Consider the following 24,544-nt stretch of genomic DNA (forward strand, 5'->3'; position numbering starts at 1 on the left):
CACACATAAGGGGCTGGGGAGATAGCTCAGTCAGTAGAGTGCCTTGCAAGCACAAGGCCCTGGGTTTGATCCCCAGCACCCCCCATCCCCCCCCCCCCCCCAAAAAAAAAAGCAAAAGCACACATAAAATTGTAGTTAAGAAGTGTGTGGTCGCTAAAGAGATTAACACCATTACTGGCCCTGAGGCAATAGGAGAGCTACCTTGAAGGCATCTCAGGCAACACAGGCTCAAGGGAGTAAAAGTGTAAGCTTGTTTAACTTTACTTTGAGAATAACCGCTGGAGTCCTGCTGGAACAGGGCCATGTAGGGAATTTGTTCCTTGGGACTCATTTCCTCATGATCAGCCACCCAGGCATTCAGAGGCTGCTGCACCCATAGTACAAAAAGGCCTGGGTCTGCTCCAGTCAGCCACAGACCTTGACATCGTCCATGTGCTATTTTTTCAGGCATGCAGAATGCAGAGTTAAGGGGTCATAGAGGCTCCTGCAAGATTTCAAAAGAAAACCTGGAAAGAGCAGCCTCTGATAGGGTGATGCATGAAGCTGTTTAACAACGGAGTCAAAGCTGCAATGGAGATCCCAGGAAGTTAGAGATGGCAGGAAAGGGAAACTATGGGCAGTGAGTGGAAAGAACCCACGAAAGTATCTTTGTAAGCCAGCAAGGTTATAAGGGAGAGGCTGCCCAAGTCCTTTGGCACTCACATCATGCCACTTTGTGCCCTAGATGCCAGACATGGAACTGTAGGACTTAATGTTTGCCTCATTTCACTTTGGTCTGATTCCTCTTCCTAATTTCCAATTCCTCCCTTTTGGGATGGAAATGTTTACATGATGCCATTGTATCATAAAGTTATGTAACATACTTTTTGATTTCAAGGGACTCACAGCTATGAGTTTGCCCTTGAGTGTCAGAGACTGAACTTTTGAGCAATGCTGGAACTGTTAAGACTATGGGAACACTTGGAGATTAATCAAATGCATATTGTGTTGAGATGGACCTAAGTCTTCGGGGGCGAAGGGCAGGATGTTAAATGGTTTGGATTTGAAATGTCCCTCAAAAGTTTGTGTTGAAAGCTTGGTGCCCAATGTGGCAGTATTCAGAAGTGGGGTCTTCAGGCTGGGTGTGGGGGTACATACCTGTAATCCCAGTTACTTAGGAGGCTGAAGCAGGAGGATCACTTGCTTAGTATACATGAGGCCCTGGGTTCAATCCCCAGCACCACACACACACACACACACACACACACACACACACACACAAAAGTGGGGTGGTGCCTCATCAGAGGAAGTAGTAGTTTGTAGCAAGGTCTTCCCTTGAAGGGTATACTTGCCCCCCGACCCTTCCTCTTTTGCTGTTTCTGCTTCTGGGTCACCATGAAATACACAACCTCCTCTACTTCATATTTGTACCACCATGATGTTCTGCCTTACTACAGGCCTACAAGTGAGTGGGCCAACCATGGACTGAAACCTCTGAAACCATGAGCCAAAATAAATCTTTCCTCTTTTAAGTTGATTTTCTCAGGTATTTTGTCATAGCAACAGAAAGCTATCACAAGGACCATAGTCATTTGAGATGAGTTCATATAGAATATATTTCACTCTTTAAAAATAAAACTTTCAGAACAGCTAATATCTATATATACTACAAAAATAAAAATCTTCATATAAATAATTTATGTGGTAGGAGGTGAGCAGGAATGTAGAAGAGCCTACCAGGAGTCAACAAGTAGTGAGACACAACTGGCTAAGTGTGCTTGAAGCTCCTTCAGGCTTGCTGGGAGGGCAGCAGTGTGGGGCAGGAGGGGGAAAGGGCTACACTGCAGTCGGAAGTGCTGGCTTTCCTGCCTATCCAGCAGCTATGGGTACAGAAGAGCACCAGTGGCTGGGCTGCTGTCAGCCTAGGGGTGGCTGTTCTATGTGGGTATCAGGGAGGTCTGTGATGGCCGAGTCAGGGAGGGGATGCAGACAGCAGCAGCAGGGCCCTCCAGGGGTCCATCCTGCATTCAGAACCCCAACCACTGCTTCCCAGTGATTTCATGTGCCCAGGTAGGGTCTCTGTCCTTCAGCTGCTTCTTCACTCAGTGGCAGAGCTGTTGGTAGCTGGGGTGACAGCAGGAGACCATATGGGCTCGGTAGAGGCTGGGTGGATATAGGCACCAGGTAGTGGGGGTGGGTGCAAGGCCACAGTCATGGAGGTAGTCACTCTGGCAAAGTTCTGGGGCAGGGTGGGGGTCACCCCCCATCTGAGTGTGCCTCCCCGTGGAGTTGCAGGACTCAGGACCTGTGGGCTCTCCTTATACATCTGTACCACCTGTAGGGGAGATACCAGTAACAGTGAGCCCAGGGGTACTGGGGCTGCAAAGTCCTTCGCACCTATCTGGTGATCAACGTGATTGTTGGTAAGCTGGATCCTCGTTGGTTGCTAGTAGATTATGAGGGCCCACAAGTGCCAAGTTATCAAGGCCTGGGGCAAACCCTGCACCTTGTTCTGGATCCAAGGAAGGGCTAAGGAATAGGAGTGTGGTGTTGGAGGAAAGGCAGATGCTACTACCCTTTTAGCTGGTGGCACATTTTGGGAGGGCCCTTGTGAGCTGGGCCCTCTGTTGAATTCTGGAGACATTTAGTAATTTGTCCTTTCTTATGCTTGTTCTGACCCTGACTGTGGGGCTGGGAGCAAAGGGAGGGAGTGGTCACCTCTGGTGGGGGGCCCAGGATGGACAGTAGCACAGGCAGCAGCACGAGTCCATGGAGGAGACCCAAGAGCGTGAGCACTGTCAGCACCACGAAGAAGTACCTGGTAGAGGTGAGGAGTCAGCAGGGCAGGGCCTGAGACCACTGCAGGAGGATCCCACCTTCTCCAGAGCCCAGCAGTACCTTATGATGAAGTCAAAGTTGGAACCAGCAAGCATGAGCAAGCCCAGCAACGTGGAGACGGCCCCATCAGTCACAGGGGCAAACGTGTGCTCAAGGGCACGGGCAGCCCGCAGGTTCCGACTACCCTGGGTGGTCAGGAAACCCTGGGGGAACAGAGTGGTCCGGAGCTCCTTCTCTGCCAACCATGGCCAGCTCATCTGTGTCCCTAACTACTACTCATGTGTTCTCGGGGCTCACCTATGCCCTTGCCCACTGAAGACCATGTGAACTGAGCTCATGGAAGTGGTCTGGAAGCATGAGTCCATTCAGGTAACACGGCATAGATGTGTCTGGTAACACTGAGAGATGTCTAGAATAGGGTGGGCACATTACAGTCTGTCACCTGTGTCTTGTAAATTAAGTTTTGTTGAAACAGTGCCATACCTGTTCATCAATACACTGTTGTCTATGGCTGCATTTGTACTATGATGGCAGAATTTCAACATTCCCTATGGCCCATCAAGTCTGAAATATTTACTAACTGCCCCTTTTCAACCCCTAGTTGAAAAGAAGGGACACTAAGGTGATGTCACTTCTTACGGTGGCACTTCATAGGATTTTGAATTCCTTCTTGGAATTGTTCTGCACACTGGTTTTTTGGGGGATTATTGGAGACTGAACCCAGGACCACACTTGTGCTAGGCAAGCGTTCCACCACTGAACTACATCCCCAGCCCTTTTGTCCTGTTCAAAGAGCATATATCATTCTTATAATCAGAGTAATAATGGGGTTATGTGGGTAATGATGGGGTTATGTGGGGGTAAAACAAAGGGAGTCGTTTGTGGGCCTGGCTGGGCTTGTGTTGGTACTTCCACTTGGTCGGGGCCTCATTTGTCTGCCAGAGAATGCATGACTTTGAGAGAGGCCTGTGCCCTCCTTGGTTTTAGCATCTGTGGGTTTTCTTCCCCCTTCCTGCTAGGGAATGAACACAGGGTCTCTTCTATTCTAGACAAGTGTTCTTTCCCTAAGCTGTGTCCCTGGCCCTTTTCATTATTTTATTTTGAGACAACAAGGTCTTGCTAAGTTGCCCAGGCTGGCTTTGAACTTTCAATCCTCCTGCCTCGGCCTCCCAAGTAGCTGGGATTACAAACTTGTGCCACCGAGCCTGGTCTAGCTCCGATTCTTAAATAAGTGCCTAGCACAGAGGTGCTCGAAACATGTTTGTTGAATACCGAGTCAGCGGCCCATCCCTCCCCCGTTGCCTGTGCTCACCAGAGCCACGTGGACTGTGAACTCGACACCAATTCCTACAGAGGCCACAAGGATCACCACAGGGATGGCACTCAGCTTGATGCCCAGGAAACCCATGATACCAAAGAGTTCCACAGTCATCATTGCCAGGATCAGCACCTGGGGAGGGCAGGGCTCACTGGGGGCTCTTGGCAGGAGGAACGTCGGGCTGGACAGGGCAGGGCGAGTTGCCACCGAGTCTTTTTGACCCTACCCCTGCAGGTACTCACTATGAGGCCAGCCGTCCAGGGGTTGAGTAGCAGCAGGGCACAGACCAGGAAGGTGCACACCAGCAGGATGCCAACAGCTAGCAGGAAGCAGCGCCGCAGGCCCAGGTACTGCTCCCAGAAGAGGAAAGGGGAGCCGCTGGGGTAGGCGTGCACCCCTGCCTGGCCTGCCTCAGTGCATGCTGCCCGGGCCCCCTTGATGGCCTCTACAAAGTCTGCAGTCTTCTGGAGGCCACGCAGTAGGAAGGGGAACTGGGCAAACTCCAGGGGCTGGGCTGCTGGGACTGTGGAGGAGAGGAGAGAATGGGCAGAGCGAGGCAGACGGTAAGCACAGGAACAGTGGGCAGGGCTTAGGGCCAGGGCCGTGGCTCTAGGTGAGCTCCCCAGCACTCACTGCGAAGGTTCTCCCCAGTGGTGTCATATTTGTCGTGCAGCCATTCAGGAGGTGGGGGGTAGAAGTTGGCCTGTGAGGCTGCCAGACCCAGAGGGTCACTGCTCACCCACACAGTTAACCCCATGTAGAAGAGCTCTGGTGGAATCAGTCCCTCCTTGTCCACCAGCCTTCTTGTGGTCAGCTGTAGAGACAGAGAGGGCTGAAGGCCTGGACCATGGGGTCTAGAGCCCCTCTGTGCTCCCTGACCATTCTAGCCCTCTCCCAACCTGACTGAAATCCAGAGGCTCCTGGGCATTCCCGGTCTGAATGAGCAGCTTGTAGGCCAGGGCCCCATCCTCAGAGCCATTACGGTATGAATGGTAGGTAATGCGTCCAGAAGCCCAGTCCTGGTCAAATGCAGCCTGAATTCCTACAGAATAGGTTAGGGCACAGTTAGCCTGTGGTCAGAGGAGGCTTTTCCCTGCAGCAACACTCCCTGCCAATCTCCTGGCCTCTCACCCTGTAGCCAGTTGCGGTAATAGTGCAGCCAGGTGCGGGGTGCCTGGGTGGCAGGCGGGGGCAGCACAGCCTTGAGGGAACTGAAGCGCTGGTGCAGATCAAAGAGGGCACGTTGGGAGTGAGCGTAGTCAAAGCCACCCTGGGTCACCAGGGCTACTTCGTACAGGGAGAAGTACCTGAGCTGGGCGCTCAGGAAGGCATGTTCCTTGGTGCCCCGAGGCACCACATCTGTCAGGGCCAGCCCATCCTGCACCAAGGTGACTCCATAGAGGCTCAGGCCCAGAAGAGCCCCAAAGAACATCAGCACCATGGCCTGTGGGAAACAGCAACTAAGCCAGAGGCCCAGGGCTGTCCTCCAGTCCTCAGGTAGTAGGTGAGGCCCTTTGCCCTTCTTAGGGCCCACAGATACTAAGCCTCTGCCCTGCCCCACCCAGTCTCACCTTGGCATGTGTCTGGAGCAGCAGGGGTGCAAACTGATAGCGGGCAAAATGGGCAAGATTCCAACGGGCACAGGGTAGGGACTTGCGGGCTGCCTTTGGCCTTATCCCCTCCTCTTGTCCTAGAAGGTCCCGTGTGGACCCAACAGGGCTGAAGAGTTCAGAGCTCAGTGGATCAGAAGGTGGGGGTACCAGCTGGGCTTGGGGAGGCAGGATGGTGACCACGTGTTGGCTGCTGGCTTCACAGTGGGTAAAAGCTTGTACTGTGGTGGTCAGGTGGGCAATGCCCACTGGCACTGTCCTATCCCCCAGCTCCTGGGGCAGAATCTGAATCACTCGAGCAGAACAGGGGCTAGAAGAGGCAGAGAAGGGGGATGACAGGTCGGTCCCTGCCTTGCAATGCCAAGGAGGGGACAAGCTGGGGTGGGTCATGGGAGGATAGGTGTGGGCACGCAGGCACAGTACCTAGAGAAGCAGCAGAGCACATCAAGGCGCTGGCAGTGGCGCCGGTGCAGGTCCAGGCTGAGGACAGCCGGGAAGACGAGCATCACGGCTGTGAAGTTGCAGCCCACTACTATGGCAGCCTGCGGGGGGCAGGAGGGACGAAGGCTGGGTGAAGCACACCTCTGGCCCCATGCCCACCCCAGCCCACCTGCCTGCTTATGAGGCCTCACCTGCAGGGAGAAGGCTCGCAGTGCGGGGATGGGAACTAGGGCAGCCATGAAAAAAGCAACCATGTTGTTGATGGATGTGAGGGCAACACTGGTGCCTGTGCGCTGCAGACACTCGCCCATGCGCTCCTGCCGGAATACAGCAGGGACATGCCCTCAGGTCACTGGAAGGAGAGCCACATCCCTAGCCTTTCTTATTAAAGTTGCTCTCACTAAGTTGCTTAGGGCCTTGCTAAGTTGCTGAGGCTGGCTTTGAACTTGCAATCCTCCTGCCTCAGCCTCCTGAGCCCCTGGGATTATAGGTGTGCGCCACCATGCCTGGTAGACCATGGTCTTTAAGGTAGAGTGAAAGGGAGTCTCCAGAACTTAGATGATAGAGGTGGGGCAATAATACCACAGTGGCTAACATTTACTGAGTACCACGGATGTGTGAGTGTTCTGTACACTCACCTTGAATTCTCACTGATCCTCACAATAACCCTTCGGACACAAGCACTATTATTACCCCTATGCACTAATGGGGAGGCTGAGGCACAAAAAGGTTAATTAGCAGCCCAATGTCACTCAAGCCTAAAGACTCTTAACTATTATGCTGAACTACCTCAGGTGAGCCTGGGCTGAAGGATGGTCTTACCTGGAGAGGGGTACCAGGAGGAGCCTCTGTGAAGGCATGAGCCAGCAGGAAAATGTCATCCACACCAATGCCCAATGCCAAGAAGGGTAGCACCTGGAGGGGCAGAGAGGTGAGCAAGAACGATGCAGCCTGGTGATGGCTCCAAGTCAGCCCTGCAGCCCTGGTGTACCTGAGTAGTGGCAGCATTGAAGGTGATGCCAAGCAGAGAGCAGAGCCCAAGGCCAGAGGCCACTGCCAGGGCCACCAGCAACACCCCAGCAAGGCCCACGGCACCCTGAGACTGGGCACAGTCCCATCGTAGCATGGTTACGCAGGCATAGGCCAGCTGTGGGGGAAAAGGGTCCAATCTCAGACGGGGGCTTCCATGGTGGGTGCTGGGTAGAGGTGGAGCAAGGTGCTAGGGCTGACCCACCATCAGCAGATAGCCTCCCACCACACGGGCCGTGCTGACTTCAGAGAATGCGTGCAGGATGTCATCCAGGGTGGTAGGGGAGAAGGCGTGGATCTGCTGGGATGCGTTCTCAGGCAGGGCCTCCTGAGCCAGCTGGAGAGACAGGGTGGATCTGAAGGGCAGGGAAGAGGGAGTGGCCTGAGGGCACCCTGCCCTGTTCTTGTCCATGCTTACCTGCACGAAGCGCCGTTGCCAGGTTTGCAGCACTTTGCTGGCCTGCTCCTCACTCCAGCCAATGTCATGTGTCTGATAGTCGCCCCTAAAGTGTTCGAACAGCTGGCGGGGACTCATCAGCAGGAAGGTGCTCTGCAGAGCCTCTGCCCTGGTGAGGGTACAGGAGAACTAGGGGTCAGAGGTGGCCCAAACAACTGGTAGGGGTATGCAGCAGACTTTTGCCAGAGCTGCCTGCTGTAGAGTGGATTCCCATGCATGGGGTTCGTCACCAATTCCCAGGGGAGGAGCCTCTACCTTAGCAGCCGTCCTTGGGGGTCTCTGACCATGCCTCCCAACAGCAATTCCTCCTGCCAATGCATGAATTTGTGGGAGAAGCCATGGCAGCCCCCACTCAGCTCCTGAGCCACATTGGGAGCCTGGAGGGGGACAGGAGAAGGGTTTACTGCTCAAGACCCTGCCTGTGGATAACTGTGTGTCCCTGGGCTTCTTCCTCCAGGAACCACGCCTGCCACAGAGCTCAGTAGGTCTGGAGTGTAGGTAACTAGTCTCTTGAACCTCTTCCCTACTCTGTGAGTAAATGGCTAGGTGTCCTACAAATAGGAGGCCACAAGAGGGAGCAGAGTCCTGAAAATAAGCAGTTGGGAGGGGATGGAAAACCTACTTGGGGAGTTGGAAAAAGTACCCCACACAGGGCCGCATAGACACATGGGAGACGAGGTGAAATGTTTGTGTTCAGTTACTGTTTTTAGTGTCCTTGTACAGACTGTTTTAATAAAGTCTAGCTTTAGGCTTAAAAAAGGAAAAGGGATTCATATGTCACTTCAGGGTGTCTTAGGAGAAATGAATGGGGATAGACACTCCAGGGCAAGGTGGCAACATCCAGGAAATAGTGGGGGCAGCTCTCTTTCAGAACAGAGGGACACCTGCAGGAGAGAGACCTGGCTGACCTGGTTGGAACTCACCTGCCTGTTGTGATGGTTGGGGGCACTAGGTGGGCAGTGGAGGTCATCAGGATCCAGACAGGGCCGCCCCACATAGGCCTGGCCCACCTGTGCCTTGTCTAGTAGTTGCCGAAAGCCTTCCAGGGAGGCAAAGGGACCTAGTTCCTCCAGCAGTTGCTCTGGGTCCAGGTTGGTCCACTGGATATCAGGGCGGCCCCTGGGGAGAACCCATGGTTAGTGAGCGTCAGGGATCAATACCCAGCACCTGAGCTGCTGCTGTGGACCCATGCTACACCCCACCCTCCTCTTATGAGCTTATCTGTCCTTCCACATGCAGGGTGTGCAAGGCTGAGCTTCTCAGAGCAACCAGGTTGCGTCAGCCTACCAGGCTGCCGCAGTGAGCTGTGGATGGATATAAAGAGCTGAGAAGCACATTGTGACAGATGTGCTCAGTACATGGGAAGGGCCCAAGAAGCACCCCTGCATCTGCACCAAGCTGCACACCCTCAGCTCTAACAAACCAGAGGGGCACCTGCATTCAACAGGTTTCTTCTGGCTCAGGCAACAGTTTAGCTGGTACCTAATTCCTCCCAGAAAAGTCTCTTTCTGGGGATCTTTTTTCTCCTTTGCTGAGATCTTGGAGAACTGTGCTGTTTTTTCTAAATGAGACAGGTCTTCCTTTCCTTTGAGCTGAGGAGAAGGGGGATGTGGAGCCTTGGGCAGTCTGTGCTTTGGCTCTGGCCTGAGAGGTAACAAGGACTTGGCCAGGTTTTTTTCATCCTCCTTACTCCCATCCCTCCTTTCTCCTGGGAAGTCCCTGGCAGGAGATGAAGTGGTACCCCAGGAGCAGCTGTGCCAGCACTCACGGCAAGTAGGCAGAGCCCCCTTGGAGTTTGGCTCCCTCCCAGAAGCAGTCGAGTGGGGTGAGGATCACACATGGAAACAGCTTCTCAATCATCTGCCAGGGATACCACAGGCCACATCAGTCCTTCCCTGGGCTCCTTTCTCCATGGTCTGTAAGATACCCTCTACAATCCTCCCAAGGTTGGTCCCAACCCCCACCCCAACTCCCATATCTGCCACAGTGTCTCTGGGCCTTCCCACACTGTGGAAAATGTCCCACCTTTGCCCAGTCCACGGGAACAGCCCAGGAGACTCACCCGCTCAATCATTCCATTTTCAATAAGGGGAACTCCCGACTTGTAGCAGATTTTGTTCAGATCCCAGGACCTACATTAGCCAGGGGCACAGGCAATCAGCAGAAAAGGGGGAGTCCCCCTCCAGAACTGCCCCGGCATGCTTTACCCACCAGCTGCTCAGGGGCTTGGCCAGACTCACTTTCCATAGAGTGATACTTGTACTTTACTGGCAGTGAGGGCTGCCTGGAGGTGGAGGCCAAGTGCCTCGGGCGTGAGGATGTTCTCCCCCTCTTGGCGTGGAGTCTGAATCAACATCTGGGAGGTATATGCAGCCTCCTCCCCCAGCTTCTCCTTGGTATAATGCAACTCTTGGCTCACCCGGCTTCCCACTGCCGAGCAAAGAGAGAAAGCTGGGGAAAGGGGCCTTGGACATTCCTAACCTCCTAGGCTCCCAGACAAGGGGGAGACGCATTGCTGAGAGACCCTGCCTTCTCCCCATGGCCTTGCTATGCCCTGGCTGACTCCCAAGCTTCTGCCCCTCTCCTCAGAGTTGAGTCCTGCTAGGGAAGTAGGGAAGCCTTAGCTGCACAGCTTTATGGATTTCTTGTGTGGTTCAGCGTTTAAGCATGAACCAATTTGGTGGGTTTGGGGCAGAAACTTAAAAATGAGAATCAGCACAAGCTGGGACCAAGTTACAGGAGCATCCTGGTAAGGAAACCCTTATTGTCTCTGGTCTGGTCTGCAGGACAAGAAGGGACAATAGGCCAGTAGGGAGGCTGCCAGCAGGGAGGGGTTTCTAAAAGAAACCCCTAGGTTTCTAGGGTCAGGGCTGGTTCTTCGTTCGGGTTGCCCTGCATAGTGATTACACCACACACCTTTCTGTAAACTGCTCTGAAGGGGCAGGAATGGTGGTGTCTGGTAATGATGGGCCACACAGTGGCACAGGTGACAGGGAGGACCAGTCTTTCAGTGTGATGCTGCCACCCACTCAGGCAAGAAGTACACAGATTTGGCTCGTGTGCCCTGGCAGAGGTGAAATCAAAAGTGGGCTGAGGAGTTCGGATCCCTTTCTGCAGCCTCCTTGTGGAGACCATGAGTCAGATCTCCCAGTGCCAGGCCTGCCTCAGTCTCCTTGATCTTAGCATTCTTCAAGTCCCGTCCTGAATTATGCTGGCAAAGGAGTCATGCTGGGGCCTGGGGAAGGTGGGGGCACTGGGAGGGGAGGGGATATGACCTAACTGTGATTTGGAGGAGGGTGAGGGCCGTCACCTGGGAGTTTTGTGGACTTGGTCTGGTCTCAGACCTACTTCTGCTTCCACTTGTCTTGGAGTCTCTTCTTGCTGGTTGCTGCTACTCCTGGGACTAATCATGCTGCTTCTCTGAGACTCTAGCCTCACTTGAGATTATCATGGTCCCCAATCTCTTTTTTAACATTTTTTTTTTTTTTTTAAGAGATAGGGTCTCACTATGTTGCCCAGGCTGGCCTTGAACCCCTGGGCTCAAGCAATTATTCTGCCTCAGCCTCCCAAGTAGTTGGGATTACAGACATGCACCATTCCCCTCCAGTTTCCCAATCTCTCTCTCTCTCTCTTATTTGGGGGGGTACTGGGGATTAAACTCAGGGGTGCTTAACCACTAAGCTACATTCCCTGCGACCCCCTTTTTCATTTTGACACAAGATCTTGCTAAATTACTTAGGGCCTCTCTAAGTTGCTGAGGCTGGTCTCAACCTTGTGATCCTCCTGCCTCAGCCTCCTGAGTTGCTGGGATTACAGGCATGTACCATCATACCACAGCCCAATCTCTTTTTCAAACCCATATAATCTCCTCACTCAGGAAAGTCCCAAACCCTTCCTTGTTAATTTCCCAATTCAGATTTACCCATATGCTCATGACCCTCAACCTGAGTCACACTCTTGGTCCTGTGTACAAATACAGTCTTCTACAGTCATACTGCTCCCCCCTGCTGCCACAGTCCACCCACTCTTTTCTTCCTTCCCTGTTCTCCACTCTGTTTCCAGGCCTGTACTGCAGGATTTATCTCACCAGGCACAGGCCAGAGCTGCCACATGGATGGAAAGAAGGGAGGCTTAGATAAGCTTCCTATAGTAAGGGGGTTGACTGAGGGCGAGAGGGCATGGGAGAAGGAAGAAACTCAAAGGAAAGAAACACTGACAGTTAAAATATATAGTGAGACTAAAGAAATCTCAGTGGGGGTGAGGAAGAGAAAAATGAATCTCAGCTGACCAGGGACAGACATGAGGACAGATGAACTAGGACGTACTGGTCAGGCAGGAAGAGACAATGGGTATATGGAAGAAAACAAAGGGTCTATTTAGACCTGGTTTTGAGCCCTGGCTCCAACATTTATTCTTTGTCTTGGACAAATGACTTATTCTCTCTGAGCCTCAATTTACTCATCTGTGAAGTGGGGACAATGCCTCCCTTGGTAAGATTAGAATCAACACAGGCAAAGCACTTAAGAAACTGCCTAGTTCAGAGTAGGTGCAGATGTGGAGTTGTTAGTCAATAGTTGCCACAAGAGAAATGATGTGAAGAAAAAGTAAGAAAGAACCAGAGAAAAAGAAAATACTGTGGTTAAGTAGGGAGGAAATAGAACAGGGGTGGGAGGATATCAAAATCAACAACAAACTTGGTGAAAACTTTTATACCTTTTCTTTTCTTTCTTTCTTTCTTTCTTTCTTTTTTTTTTTTTTCAGTGCTGGGGATTGAATCCAGGGCCTAGTACTTGCAAGGCAAGCACTCTACCAACTGAGCTATCTCCCCAGCCCAAAACTTTTGTACCTTTACAAAAGGGAAAATACCAACATGGAAAAGGAGTCTATCTGATAGGTAATCCTATAAATATAAGTTAAAATAGCAACCAGTTACTATCCACTTTTTTTTGGCATAGGAGATGGATCCCAGAGGTGCTCTGCCACTGAGCAATCCTGTTTTAAAAAAATTGAGATGGGTGCAGTGGCACACATCTGTAATCCCAGCAGCTCAGGAGGCTGAGGCAGGAGCATCATGAGTTCAGAGTCAGCCTCAGCAACTTAGCAAGACCCTAAGCAACTCAGTAAGGCTCTGTCTCTAAATAAAATATAAAAATGGACTGGGAGAATGTGAAGAGAGAGCCTACAGAGTGAGAGAAAATCTTTTCCATACGCACTTCAGATAGAGCGCTTATCTCCAAAATTTATAAAGAACTTACAAAACTTTACACCAAAAATACAAAGAACCCAATCAATAAATGGGTCAAGAACTGGACAGACACTTTACAGAAGAAGACATACAGGCAATTAATAAATATATGAAAAAGTGTTCAATATCTCTAGTAATTAGAGAAATGCAAATTAAAACAACTCTAAGATTTCATCTTACTCCAATTAGAGTGGCTATTTTTCAAGAACACAAACAATAATAGATGTTGGCGTGAATGTGGGGAAAAAGGCACACTTTTACATTGCTGGTGGAGTTGCAAATTGGTGCAGCCACTCTGGAAAGCAGTATGGAGAATCCTCAGAAAACTTGGAATGGACGCACCTTTTGACCCAGTTATCCCACTCCTCAGTTTATACCCAAAGGACTTAAAATCAGCAAACTACAGTAACACAGTCACATCAATGTTTATAGCAGCTCAGTTCACAATAGCTAGATTGTGGAACCAACCTAGGTGCCCTTCAACAGATGAATGAAGAAACTCTGGTATATATACACAATGGAATATTATTCAGCCATAAAGAAGAATAATATTATGGTATTTGCAAATAAATGGATGGAATTGGAGAATATCAAGCTAAGTGAAATAAGCCAATCCCAAAAAACCAAAGGCCGAATGTTTTCCCTGGTAAGTGGAGAATGATATATAATGGGGATGGGGGGTGTGGAGTGAGAGAAGAATGGGAGAACTTTAGATTATGTTGAAGGAAATGGGGGGGGGTATGAAAAATGGTGGAATGAGACAGACGTCATTACCTTATGTACATGTACGATTACACGAATGGTATGAATCTACATTTTGTACAACCAATCAAAATGCAGTCTGTAAAAAATTAAAAGATAAATAAAAAATAATAATTAAAAAAAAATGGACTGGGGATGTAGTTCAGTGCCCCTGAGTTCAATCCCTGGTACCAAAAAAAAAAAAAAAAAAAAAAAAAAAAATTGAGACAGGGTCTCACTAAGTTGCCGAGGCTAGCCTCAAACTTGCAATCTTCCTGCTTCTGTCTCCCTAGTCACTGAGAGTACAAGTGTGCACCACTGAAGTCCACTAAAAATTTAAAAAATTAATAGCAATTATTTTTGGCTTATAGGAATCCACTGTGGGAGTGTGATTTGGTACTCTATTTGGAGGAAAGCAATATTGCAATATTTATTCTCATGATTTCTGGTCCAGAATTTCACACAAAAGGGCCATTGAGCTGTTGTAGGGACTCAGACATACTCTAAGTGAAATGGGAATCATGTAGGTTTTGAGCAGAGATGTGAGATGATCTGACTTTTTCATCACCTAACAAGTAAGAATTGGCCCAGGGAAGAAGTCAAGAAAAGGTATTCTGGATCCACAATGATCAGAGAACTGTCAAAGGCTTAGAGTTTCCGTACTGTTCAGGGAAGAAGGCTCACAAAGAATGAGTCAGATTATGGAGGGCCTAGAATCTGGGCTAAGGGGCTTATATATGATTCCAGAGACTACAGAATCTGATAGAAATTGATAGAAGGGCTTTAAGCAGGGTACCGCCTTTGTCAGATTTAGACATACCACAGGGGGGTCATATGGAGGTAGATATGAAGGTGAAGTTGACAGATCTTTTACCTCCCTTCCTCCTTTCCTTCTTCCTTCCTTTCTTTTTTTTTGTGTGTGTGCCAGGGATTAAACTCAAGCACGCTTAACCACTGAGTCACATCCCCAATCCTTTTTATTTTTTTAAATTTTGAGACAGGGTCTCACTAGGTTGCTTATAGCCTCACTAAGTTGCTGAGGCTGGCTTTGAACCTGTGAGCCTCCTGCTCAGCCTTCCGAGCTGCTGGGATCACAGTCTTGCGCCACCACACCCAGCTGCCTTTCTCCTTTCTAACAGACCGATTTAACTGGCCATCTCCTGAAAGGCCTTTCAACTTTTCTCCAGCATCAGAGGGTGAAACCTGGTTAATCTAAGAAGCCAATCACATAATTCCATTGCCTTTGCCAAGGAGAGCATTTAGGCATAGGATGCTACCCAGTTTTTGCCAAAGTGCCCCAATGGGAGATCAGCTGGGAGGTTTGTGGTAAATTTTTCCTTCACTTTAAAAAGGGATGCAAGATGGGTGACTTCCTTTTCTTACCACTGCAGCAGCCACCTTAGGATAAGCCTGAGGACAAAAGTCTAAAGAGCTGAAGATGGCAGAGGACAAAGAAAGAAACTGGGTGCTTGGGGATGTCCTTGGGCTGTCGGATTAACCACCCTGGAACTCCTCTGCTGCCAGCCTTCCTGTTATAGAGAATCAATCTTCTTCCTTCCTTCCTCCCCCTCTCCTTCCTTCCTTTCCTTTCTTTCTCTTTCATGTGGCTAAAAGGATCTAAATGACACAACCTGTTTTTTGCAGGAGATTGAGAAAGGCCTCAACTAAAGTAGTGACCACAAGGGTGGAAAGGATGAGTTTGTTGTGAGAGTGGTTAAAAGGGAAGAATTTATTGGTTTAGTAACCATTTAGGTGAGTGAGGACAACTGATGCAGACTCCCAAGGATTTAGTTGTAGATACTTGAGTGGATGGATGGGGGCTCCCTCAATTGACACATGGCCAGGCGCTGCCTTCTAAATAGACTGGCTGTATATTCCTTATCTTCTCTCTCACTCTTTACTGGAGATCAAACCCAACACCTCACACATACCAAGCAACTGCTCTACCATTGAGTTATACCTCCAGCCCTATGTCTTATCTTTGATAGCTCCAATTTCAAACTATGTTTGTCTCATTCCAGTAAATATAAGTTGGTCTACATGCTGTGATTTTTATTTTGGAGAACTATCTTCCTCTGAGCCCTTTAGTTTTAAGGTTAACCAGGACCAAGGGTGTAGCTCAGTGGTAGAGCACTTGTCTAGCATGCACAAGGCCCTGGGGTCCATTATTAAAGAAAAAAAGAAAGTAAGTCGTTCAGGAAAGGTGAACAAGTCACATTCCAAGTCTCACCATGGCAAAACTGGGAAGAACCTTGAACTCTGGTTCAGAACTCTGATAGCCAATGTCCTACTTCTTTTTGGTACTAGGGATTGAACTCAGGAGTACTTGACCACTGAGCCAAATTCCCAACCCTATTTTGTATTTTTTATTTAGAGAGAGAGTCTCACTGAGTTGCTCAGCTTCCCGCTTTTGCTGAGGCTGGCTCGAGATCCTCCTGCCTCAGTCTCCCAATCTGCTGGGATTACAGGCATGCATCACCACTCCTGGCTGCCCTCTGCTTTTTATGTTAGACAAAAGGGAAAGAACGCAAAATATCCTAGTCCTCACTTTTATCAGCTCCTCACTGCTTAGGCATTGAAGGAGAAGTCTTAACTACAGATAAGGCTCAACTACAGATCTATAGAGAAAAGATCACATTACAATTACTTCTTTTACCTTACCCTCAACCAATACAGGATAGAGTGAGATTTATAATAAAGAAAAGAAGTTAAAGTCAGGCACAGTGGTGTACACCTGTAATCCCAGTTACTTGGGAGGCCAAGTCGGGAGGATTGCAAGTTTGAGGCTAGCCTCAATGACTTAGGGAGATCATGTCTCAAAATAAAAAAAAATATAAAGGGCTGGGGGAGATAAAAATGTCTAGGAATTGGCTACCATGCTTTTATAACACTCTTCCTCAAACACCAGCAAAAAACTGTAGTAACTAGCCTTTTCTGTGCTGGAGGGCAGAAGAGAGGATAATGAAACTTGGAAGATCAAGCAGTATTCAGAGGGAGAAGATCTGGGGAACAGAGAAAGAGGAAGAGAAGAGAGACTGCCTCAGTTGTGGCAGGAAATCCAAGTCGTCTGGGACCACCCAGGCAGCAGTGATGTGGGTGGGAGCTATGTGTATGTGCATGCATGTGCATGTGTATCTTGGGGCTGGGGGCAGGCAGGCAGGCAGAAACATCTGCTCTGGACCCCAGGGCTGGCCTAAAGTATGAGTGTATGAGAGTCTGCAGAGGAGCAGGGGTAGGGTGGGGATGGGGTGTGGGAGACCAACAGGCAGGCAGACTCTAAGAAACATCTGCTCTGGATCCTAGGACTTGCCAGCATTTGAAATAACTCAAGGGTGTGAGACTTCAACCTGGGCCCTGCCCTTGGGCATAGGCCAGGGCTGGGGAAGGTCTAGGGGAGCCCACAAATGCAAATTTCTCAGGGAAGAATAGAGCAGAGTTTGACTCTGTCAAAGAGTTGTCATGAAACCAGGCCTTAGGAAAGAAAAGAGTCATGCTAAAAATATTAATACGAAATTATTTTTACCTAATGCTTCCATTAGAAAGTGATCCCATCTGACCTCAAAGGGCAGAGTCTGCTCTGCTTCTTCACTAACTGGTTGCAGGGTACCTGGGTGTATGACCCCTCTCCCCAGAGGCCTGCCAGATGAGTTTACTCAGTTTCCTAGACTTCTGGACCAAATTTCTCTTTCTCTTTCTCTCTTTTTTGTGACAGGATCTCATTATATTCCCCAAAGTGGCCTTGAATTTCTGGGCCTAAGCAATCTTCCTGCCTCAGCATCCAGAGTAGCTAGAACCATAGTACTAACTTTCCTGGTCAGAAGTGACCTCTCTCTGCTTTGTTTGTTTTTGGCAGTGCTAGGGACTGAACCCCGGCTTAGCATGCTGGGAAAGTGCTCTATTTCTGAACTGCATCCTCAGCCCTTTTGTAAAATTTTAGTTTGAGACAGGGTCTTGCCAAGTTGCTCAGGCTGGCCTTGAAATTGAGATCCTCCTGCCTCAGTCTCCCAAATTGCTGGGATTAGAGGTGCTTGCCACCATGCCTGGCTTCCCTGCCTTTCTTCACGCATCATAATCATATTCTGCTTTTAGTACATGTAGTTATCCTAGCACATGTTTTATTTTCCTTGCTACTGAAAGATGGCTCTTATTTTAGTTGCCTTTATACTATAAAAAGATACACATAGAAGGTTGGCAATAAATGCTAAACAAACACACACATAATCACAGATAAATGAATCCAACATACCCAATGAAGGATGAAATTACCTGTATTACCTGTAGACTATGGTATAGGTGTTCCAGCATGCCCAGGTGCACAGGCACTGCTCACAGATTCCCCTCCAGACCCTTGGCCAGGCTGGTTAGGGCTCAGTGGTCAGCTCCTCACCCTGTTCTTGTCTTGGGCTCAATGTACCCAAGCAGCTATAGCCAGTGTCCATAACTCACCTTCTACCCAGAGCTGTTCCAGGTCTGTCTCAATAACGGCCACACGGAGACCCAGCGCCAGGGCCCCAAAGGCCAACAGTCCCAGGAAGAGCACTTTGCCACAGTGTTTTTGGATCCCGCATCCCAGAGAGAAGAGCAGGCCCTGGAAGTAAGCACGAAGCCAGAGTGGAGCCTTCAGGCTCCCAGCTAGGATCTGGGACAGAAAGAGAAAGGTCAGCCAGGTGTCACTGTAATAGCACAAAAACCTTCCTTTCTCTCTTATATACACCCACTGGCAAGCCCATGCTTCTTGATGTAGGGCAGGGAGCACCTACAGAAATAGGCTCAGTTGTTAAGATTTAACTCCATTCCCCTCTACCTTCCCGCAGCACACACTTGAGGAAAGCATAGACCCATTTTGTGAGAACAGGATACACATACACACACACACCTGTAGTCATGTGGACACAGAGGTGAACCTACACACCTACAACTGACACAGCTACGCTAGCTCTCACCTGTCTTCAAACACGAACGCCACTGACACATGACATTTAAAGCCATCATACCCTGCAGAGGTCCCAGTGACAGAAAAGACCCCACTCCTCCTTCTTCGTTTCCCCTCTACTCACCTGAGGTGCTGTGGGTCGAGCTGGGGGTGTGTAGCCAGGTGGCAGCTCTCCGAGAGGTGGTGGCTGAGCCATGCTGGCGGGGATGGGGGGCGCGGGCGCCCCCAACCTGTGTTATCTCGGCGCTCCCATAGGCTAGCCTGGCCCCCTGTACCGCTGGACCCCGCGTGGGGCTTCAGTGGGCCCTCGAGGGCGCGGGCGTGGGTGACGCCGTGGGGTGCGGTGCTCAGGGGCGGCTGTGAGAGGAGCAGCGTGGGGCTCGGCGCGGAGGCCCTCGGGGACGGCCGAAGTGCGTGGGCGTGCAGGCAGAACTGGCGGGCTGAGACGCACCTCGCTGCTCAAGGTGGCGACTGCACTGCCGGGAAGGCGGCTGGAGTCCCAGAAAAAGGGAGCGGGCCGGGGCGACGCCCTCCCATTGGCTAAGGGGCAGGCAAATCACCCAGAGCGGAGCAGCCGGATCCGCTGCTAGGTAACGGCGCCGCAGGGGGCGGGGCAGAAGACCACCCAGGCAGGGCCACCCCTGGCCGGGCCGCGCCCGCCCGTCGGCCCGCGGGGCCCTCCCGGAGGAGAAGGGAGGGAGACCCCGGAGCGGGTAAGCCTAAATTCGGGAGAGGCGGAGGCTGAGAAAGGGCGTCTGCTGGCCCAGTTAGGACCACCCTTTCTTACCGATCAAGCCAAACCCCAAAGACTTCTCCTTTTCATTCTTCCCAGCCTTCATTCCTGCTCCCTTCAGTCCACTCGCCAGGGAGGCCAGAGTCATCTAAAATGCGAATTTGATGATCGCTCCAAAGCACAAGCTCTGCTTGAAGCACAGGGCCCTGTATAAACTAATTATAGTTTTTTTCCTCATGGGTCCTACCTCGCAACCACCCAATGTTTCTTCTACCATGAAAAGTCACCTATAATTTCCTAAACACATCATGATGTTCCCTGTGTTCTCGCCTTTGTACATGTGGTCCTTTTGTCTTGGCAGATTATCTTCAAAACAACTTAAATCAATTACCCCCTCTTTGAAGCCTTCCTTGTCACATCTCCCCCCCGCAGATAATTGCTGCTTTGTGGTCCACATAACACTTAATTTATTTGCTATTGTATTTATGATTAAATATTTTATGTGCAGTACTTGAAAGTCTGCTTTCCTCACTAGACATTAAGTAGGTGCTCAATAATTGAGTGAGTCTCTTAAGAGTTGAAGAAACCAGGGTGTCAAGGACTGGAAACAGGGGAGAAGGGGGTATTTCCTCTATTAAACTTTTAATATCCCATCTGAGTGTGCTGTTTCTATCGGGTTCCTGACTGATAAACCGTGAGTGGCAAAGTAGAGTAAAAATCAATATTCCAATATGTAAAGAGAAAAAAAATCTGCAATAAATTCATTATTCTAACACAAGTACATTATCTCTGGCCAAAATTTCTTGGTCAATTCTTCTAGACTTGTTTATAATTACATCATAAATATTTCATGTTACTACACAGTCATTGTATCAGTCATTTGCAGAATGTCCTCCTGAGGCAATATTCCCAGAAATGGCGTTGTTTGGGTGGAAAAGTATGAATGTTTTCATGGTCATGCTGCCAATCTACTTTTTGGAAATTTGTGTGAACACCCCTCCTGAGCCTCAGTTTTAGGGAACGAGAACCTTCAGGTTGTGGGGGGGTGAACACATAACAAGTCTGCTGCTTCCATTTGTCCATTCAAAATGTGGAGGAACTATTGTCTACAATACTGTTGGCCTAGTGGTAACTGCACAGGCGCACAGTATTTTCTTCCTCCCTGTCATAGAGGAGTGGGTCCCACTGTATACCCCTAGGTTTTTGGAAATAGAAACAGCCTCTAAACTAGGCTGTAGGCCCTTACATTCTCTTGGGGCTGTAAAGACAGTGAATGGTCTAGAATCAGCAATGGACGTCATTAGGACTTTGAGAAGAACTGCTTTGCTTTAAGCAGGTCTTTCAATCTCCTTCCTTCTTACCAGACTCTGCAAGACATAAAGTCCATGGACAAATAGGTTTGTAATCACCTGGGCTTTGGGACTTATTCTGCTTCTACCACTAATAATTGTGGCAAAGTCCAGCATTTTTATGAATGCTTCCAAGGCAGGGCCTGCCTACTGAGAAAATCTCTTGCCAATCAGTCCAAAGAGTAATGTGGAAGGAACAGGTTTGCACTTCCCAGCCTGTCCTGCAGGGCTTAATGCACTATGGCTGCTGCAAGTTCCAAAATAACCTTTCCCTCAACAAAATGATTTCCTGAGTGCAGATGAGCTCAACTACAGGTTAAGCCACAGATCCCAGGTAAACAACAGGAGGAATAAAGAGGCTACTCTTTCCCCGCTGCAAGCAGCCTGCTTCCTATTGAGTGGGCTTGTTCCACTGTCACTTTCACTGGATGAGGATGTGTTTTGGGCCCAAACCAGAGACATTTTCTGAAAAACAAAGGAAAAAAAAAACTAATACATTTATTTATTTATTACTAAGGATTAAATCTATTGATTCATGGGACAAATAAGTCTTGGGGTCTTTTATGTGTCTAAACCCTTTGTGAAGATCTGGAGGCTGTAGGGTATCTTTTTATTTTAAAATTTTTTAAAAAGGAGTTTATAGCCTGAGGGGGAGAACAGAGACCAAGAGGGAAACCACTGTGTATTGAAATAATGAGGGAGTTTTCCAGAAGTGAGAAAAACTGCGAGAGAGGTAGGAGATGACAGTCTAAAAGGAGAAAACATGGGAGTGGGGTTGTGGCTCAGTGATAGAGCACTTGCCTAGCATGTGTGAGGCACTGGGTTCAATTCTCAGCACTGCATGTAAATAAATGGAAAAAAAAATAAAGGTCCTTCAGGAACTAAAAAAAATACTAAAAATAAAAAAATAAAAGGAGAAAACATGGTTCAAGGTCTGAATCTTTCATTTACTGGCTGTGAGATCTTGGGCAAGTCACATTATCTATGACACTGACATAAGGATTAAATGAGATAAGATATAGGGCTAAAGAGATTCTCATATGCAGTGTTGGGGAAAGTGACCAGCCTGGCTTCAGGGGAAGGTCCATGGGGCAGTTAAGGTCCAGGGAGTCAGGGCAGGACTTGGCATTCCTTGGCATTCTCCCAGGTTGCTCATTCACCCTATTCTTTGGCTGGCTTCTGTTTTCTGGGACAGGAAGAGTAAATGACCTTGGTATGTGGAAGAGGAAAGCAGGGGCCCTGGGCAGCCCTCAAACCCACCTATTACATTAGAGATCAAGCCTTGGAATATATGCCCATTCACTTCAAGCCCACAGCATCTATCAAGTTCTGGGTGCCAGAGGCTAATAATCAGAGTTCAGCGAATGACCCTTCATCTTGCGTAAGGGGGAGGGACGTGATGAGCCAAAGCATCATCTCCTCGTTTTCCATGGAAGAACCCTGATGCAATCCCCCTGGGTGGTGGAAGACAGCTCAGGCCAAGGACAGGTCATCCTGGCCTCCAATAGAATGTGTTCTCTGCCCAGCCTCTTTCCCTCCTAGCCAGCTTCATCTTAGCTGAGCTTTCTAGACCTTCTGACTGGGTGGTCTTTCTGCTCTCCTCCCCATCCCTCAGACCCATTTAACTATTTAGTGTTTAATTTTCTTTGTTTGAGCTGGGGTGGAGGTCTCAGCTAAATTGTTCAAGCCAGTCTTGAACTCCTTGGCTCAAGTGATCCTCCTGCCTTAGCTTCCCAAGTGCTGGGAATACAGGCCTGCATGCCAGGTTTACATGTAACTACTTAGAAAACAGCACACAAAGGTCTGATTATGTAACTTCTCAGGGATAGTGATGGCTGTGGACCAATAAAGTACACCTTTGTAACTGTCGGGAAATAGAAACAGCCTCTAAAACTAAGCTGAGTAGGTCTCTAGATTGCTCTTGGGGCTATGCTAAACACAATTTGCCTTCCTCTATACTAGGGATGGGAATGTAGTGAAGGACTGGGAAGTTCAGCCTCTGGCCTTTGAAAAAAACCTGGAGAACAATCCTGGCAGTCAGTTCCCTTAAGGCTCAGGGAGCTCTTGCCAGTAGGCAGGGATGTGTTGACGGGGAGAGGGTTCCTGTAGCAGTAGCCATCACATTTTGTCTGACCAGGCAAGGTCCCAGGACTGTTTCTCAGCACCTCCTCAGAGTCCTCCCTGATTCAGTACCAAAGGCCCCCTTGATCGTTTTTCCTTTCACTTCTTTCATCAAGCATCACTGAGAGAGGCAGGGCAGACCCTATCAACACTTCTACCTAGATGGCTGGCCAGTGGACATGCAGTAGCAGTTGCTCACTACATTTCAGATACAACCTCTCTGTAGCTGCTACCAAAAGGAAACAAAAATCCCTGTCTGCTGGCAGATAAGTAGAGCAAAGAGAAGAAAAATCTAAGCATTTGGGCATCCAGTCAATCCTGAAGTTGTTAGGGACAATGGCAGCAGTGTCCTGAGTTGGGGGTTGCTCCCAGTTGGGTCTCAGACTCAGTGAGGCCTTTCTCTGGGAACTCTTACCTTCTCTGTTTGCTCCAGTTCCCTTCTTTCCTTGGTGCAGGGGTTGCTAGATAGACTTGTGCAATGGGAAGGCAGAGGAAAGGTTTTTTCCTACCTCTCTGTCAGGGGTTCTGAGGGATCAGTGAGAAAGCACAGAAAGGGGCATAGCAGGGCTCTGGGACAGTTCCTTCACCCTACTCTTTCTCCAAACCTATCCAACTCCACCTCTTTCTGTGGTCAAGGTGAGGTTTTCTGACCTCGTAGGCTTCCTAGACCTTAATGGTCAGAAAGATCTGAGAATCAGAAGGGCTGTTAAGTTACTAAATCTAACGCTCTCCTTTTGCAGATGGGGAAACTCAGGATCAGAGGAGACACAGTGATGTGGCTAAAACCATAAATATTACAAAGGCCAAGTCTTCTTCCACCCAGGCCAGGATCATCAGGGCCAACAAATTTCATTTCAGTTCCAAGAGCGATCGTTTGGTGCAGCACATCTCTCTCAGTCCTACTGCTTTTAGCCACTTCTAGGCCATTTTAACTCCTGTCTGATTAGGGCAAACTTTCAGGAACCTTGTCTTAACCAGTGGGAGGAATGTGGAGCTCTGGAGCTCCCAAGAAGGCTGATGGAGGTGGAGCTCCCCCAGGGTAGGAATGCTCATCTAGTCTCTCACAAGTTCAATGAGAAACAGCACTAAGATCGGGCAAGATTACTCAAGTGAACTTGAGAGCCTTGAGATTTTTTAAGTAATATAGAAACCAGTATTTCAAACCATTTTTTATAATTACTGCCACCCACAGTGAGGACATCAAGAGAAACCTTTACTTTGATAATTCTAGGAGGTGAAATCTCACCTGAGGAGCCACTTTTATCTTCCACCAAACACCTGCAGGTTATAAAAGTGGTGCAGGGAGAGAGAAGAGCAGAGAGTTTGGGAGTAAGGGTGGCGGATGGAAGTGTGGCTTGGACTCCAGGGGGCTATGAATATAGAAATCGCATTACTCAATTATCTGAAGCAGGAATGTCTATATGATTAGGACATAAAGGAGTACAGTTAGAGAAGAGTCAGGAAGAATTTTAAACCATGATACTGGTTCTGGGCTCCTCTTTACCAGGCTGAGCAGACCTCACCAAGGGGAGCTGGGAAGGGAGCTGGCTTGGCTTATATCGTGAATGTCCATGCTCCTGCCTCCATGACAACCAGTGGGGATAGGCTGGCTTTCTAGGCATGGTCTGCTCTCCTTCTTGCTTTAAGAGCTTCCAAGAGACAACAGTTGAGGCTGGGAGACTTGGAGCGAATGATGGGGGTGGGTAGGATGGTGGCAGGTGCTGGATATCTGTGTGACAGGTATTGGAGC

The 24,544-nt window shown here is 49.2% G+C and overlaps 2 protein-coding genes across 11 annotated transcripts in view; one reads left to right on the top strand and one right to left on the bottom strand.

Moving 5' to 3' along the window:
* The window catches only part of BTBD19 (BTB domain containing 19), a gene marked incomplete at its 5' end in the record, with an annotated part of 36,646 nt that extends 20,699 nt beyond the window's left edge, over positions 1–15,947 (top strand). For 3 of the 8 annotated variants that reach the window (XR_013760061.1, XM_079116359.1, XM_079116353.1), the window contains one exon: positions 6,981–7,118. Coding sequence is in view for 4 of the 8 variants with exons in the window: in XM_079116359.1 (XP_078972485.1) it covers positions 6,981–6,995 (15 nt within the window). Of the gene's footprint in view, positions 1–6,980; positions 7,119–8,911; positions 9,158–12,627 lie in introns of those variants that run through there. The other 5 variants (XM_079116356.1, XM_079116360.1, XR_013760058.1 and 2 more) reach the window with 4 other exon arrangements.
* PTCH2 (patched 2) lies at positions 1,578–23,482 on the bottom strand. Of its 3 annotated transcripts, XM_079115815.1 has the most exons (22): positions 18,716–23,482; positions 18,105–18,297; positions 9,913–10,102; positions 9,735–9,804; positions 9,441–9,532; positions 8,596–8,791; positions 7,928–8,049; positions 7,634–7,781; positions 7,421–7,552; positions 7,178–7,333; positions 7,009–7,101; positions 6,378–6,503; positions 6,169–6,287; positions 5,707–6,055; positions 5,267–5,579; positions 5,035–5,177; positions 4,769–4,949; positions 4,378–4,658; positions 4,130–4,267; positions 2,878–3,020; positions 2,698–2,797; positions 1,578–2,314 (listed from the first exon to the last, which is right to left on the bottom strand). In XM_079115815.1, exons 1-22 carry the CDS (start codon positions 18,785–18,787, stop codon positions 2,078–2,080), a joined length of 3,594 nt encoding a protein of 1,197 aa, XP_078971941.1. In that variant the 5' UTR covers positions 18,788–23,482; the 3' UTR covers positions 1,578–2,077. The 3 variants fall into 3 exon arrangements, with proteins under 3 accessions (XP_078971941.1, XP_078971940.1, XP_078971942.1); XM_079115814.1 differs by having other exon boundaries at positions 7,421–7,781; XM_079115816.1 differs by lacking the exons at positions 18,105–18,297; positions 18,716–23,482 and having other exon boundaries at positions 9,441–9,602; positions 9,735–12,570.
* Positions 23,483–24,544: the final 1,062 nt, after the last annotated feature.

The sequence above is a fragment of the Sciurus vulgaris genome, assembly GCF_902686455.1.
Source record: "Sciurus vulgaris genome assembly, chromosome: 1".
Lineage (NCBI taxonomy): Eukaryota > Metazoa > Chordata > Mammalia > Rodentia > Sciuridae > Sciurus > Sciurus vulgaris.

Coding starts and splice junctions, on each gene's coding strand:
- PTCH2 (XM_079115814.1), bottom strand. CDS start 18,787: ATGGCTCAGCCACCACCTCTCGGAGAGCTGCCACCTGGCTACACACCC. Junction 8,050..8,595: donor CCAACCATCACAACAGGCAG/GTGAGTTCCAAC, acceptor GTCCCCCTCCAG/GCTCCCAATGTGGCTCAGGA. Junction 2,798..2,877: donor AACTTTGACTTCATCATAAG/GTACTGCTGGGC, acceptor CACCTCTACCAG/GTACTTCTTCGTGGTGCTGA.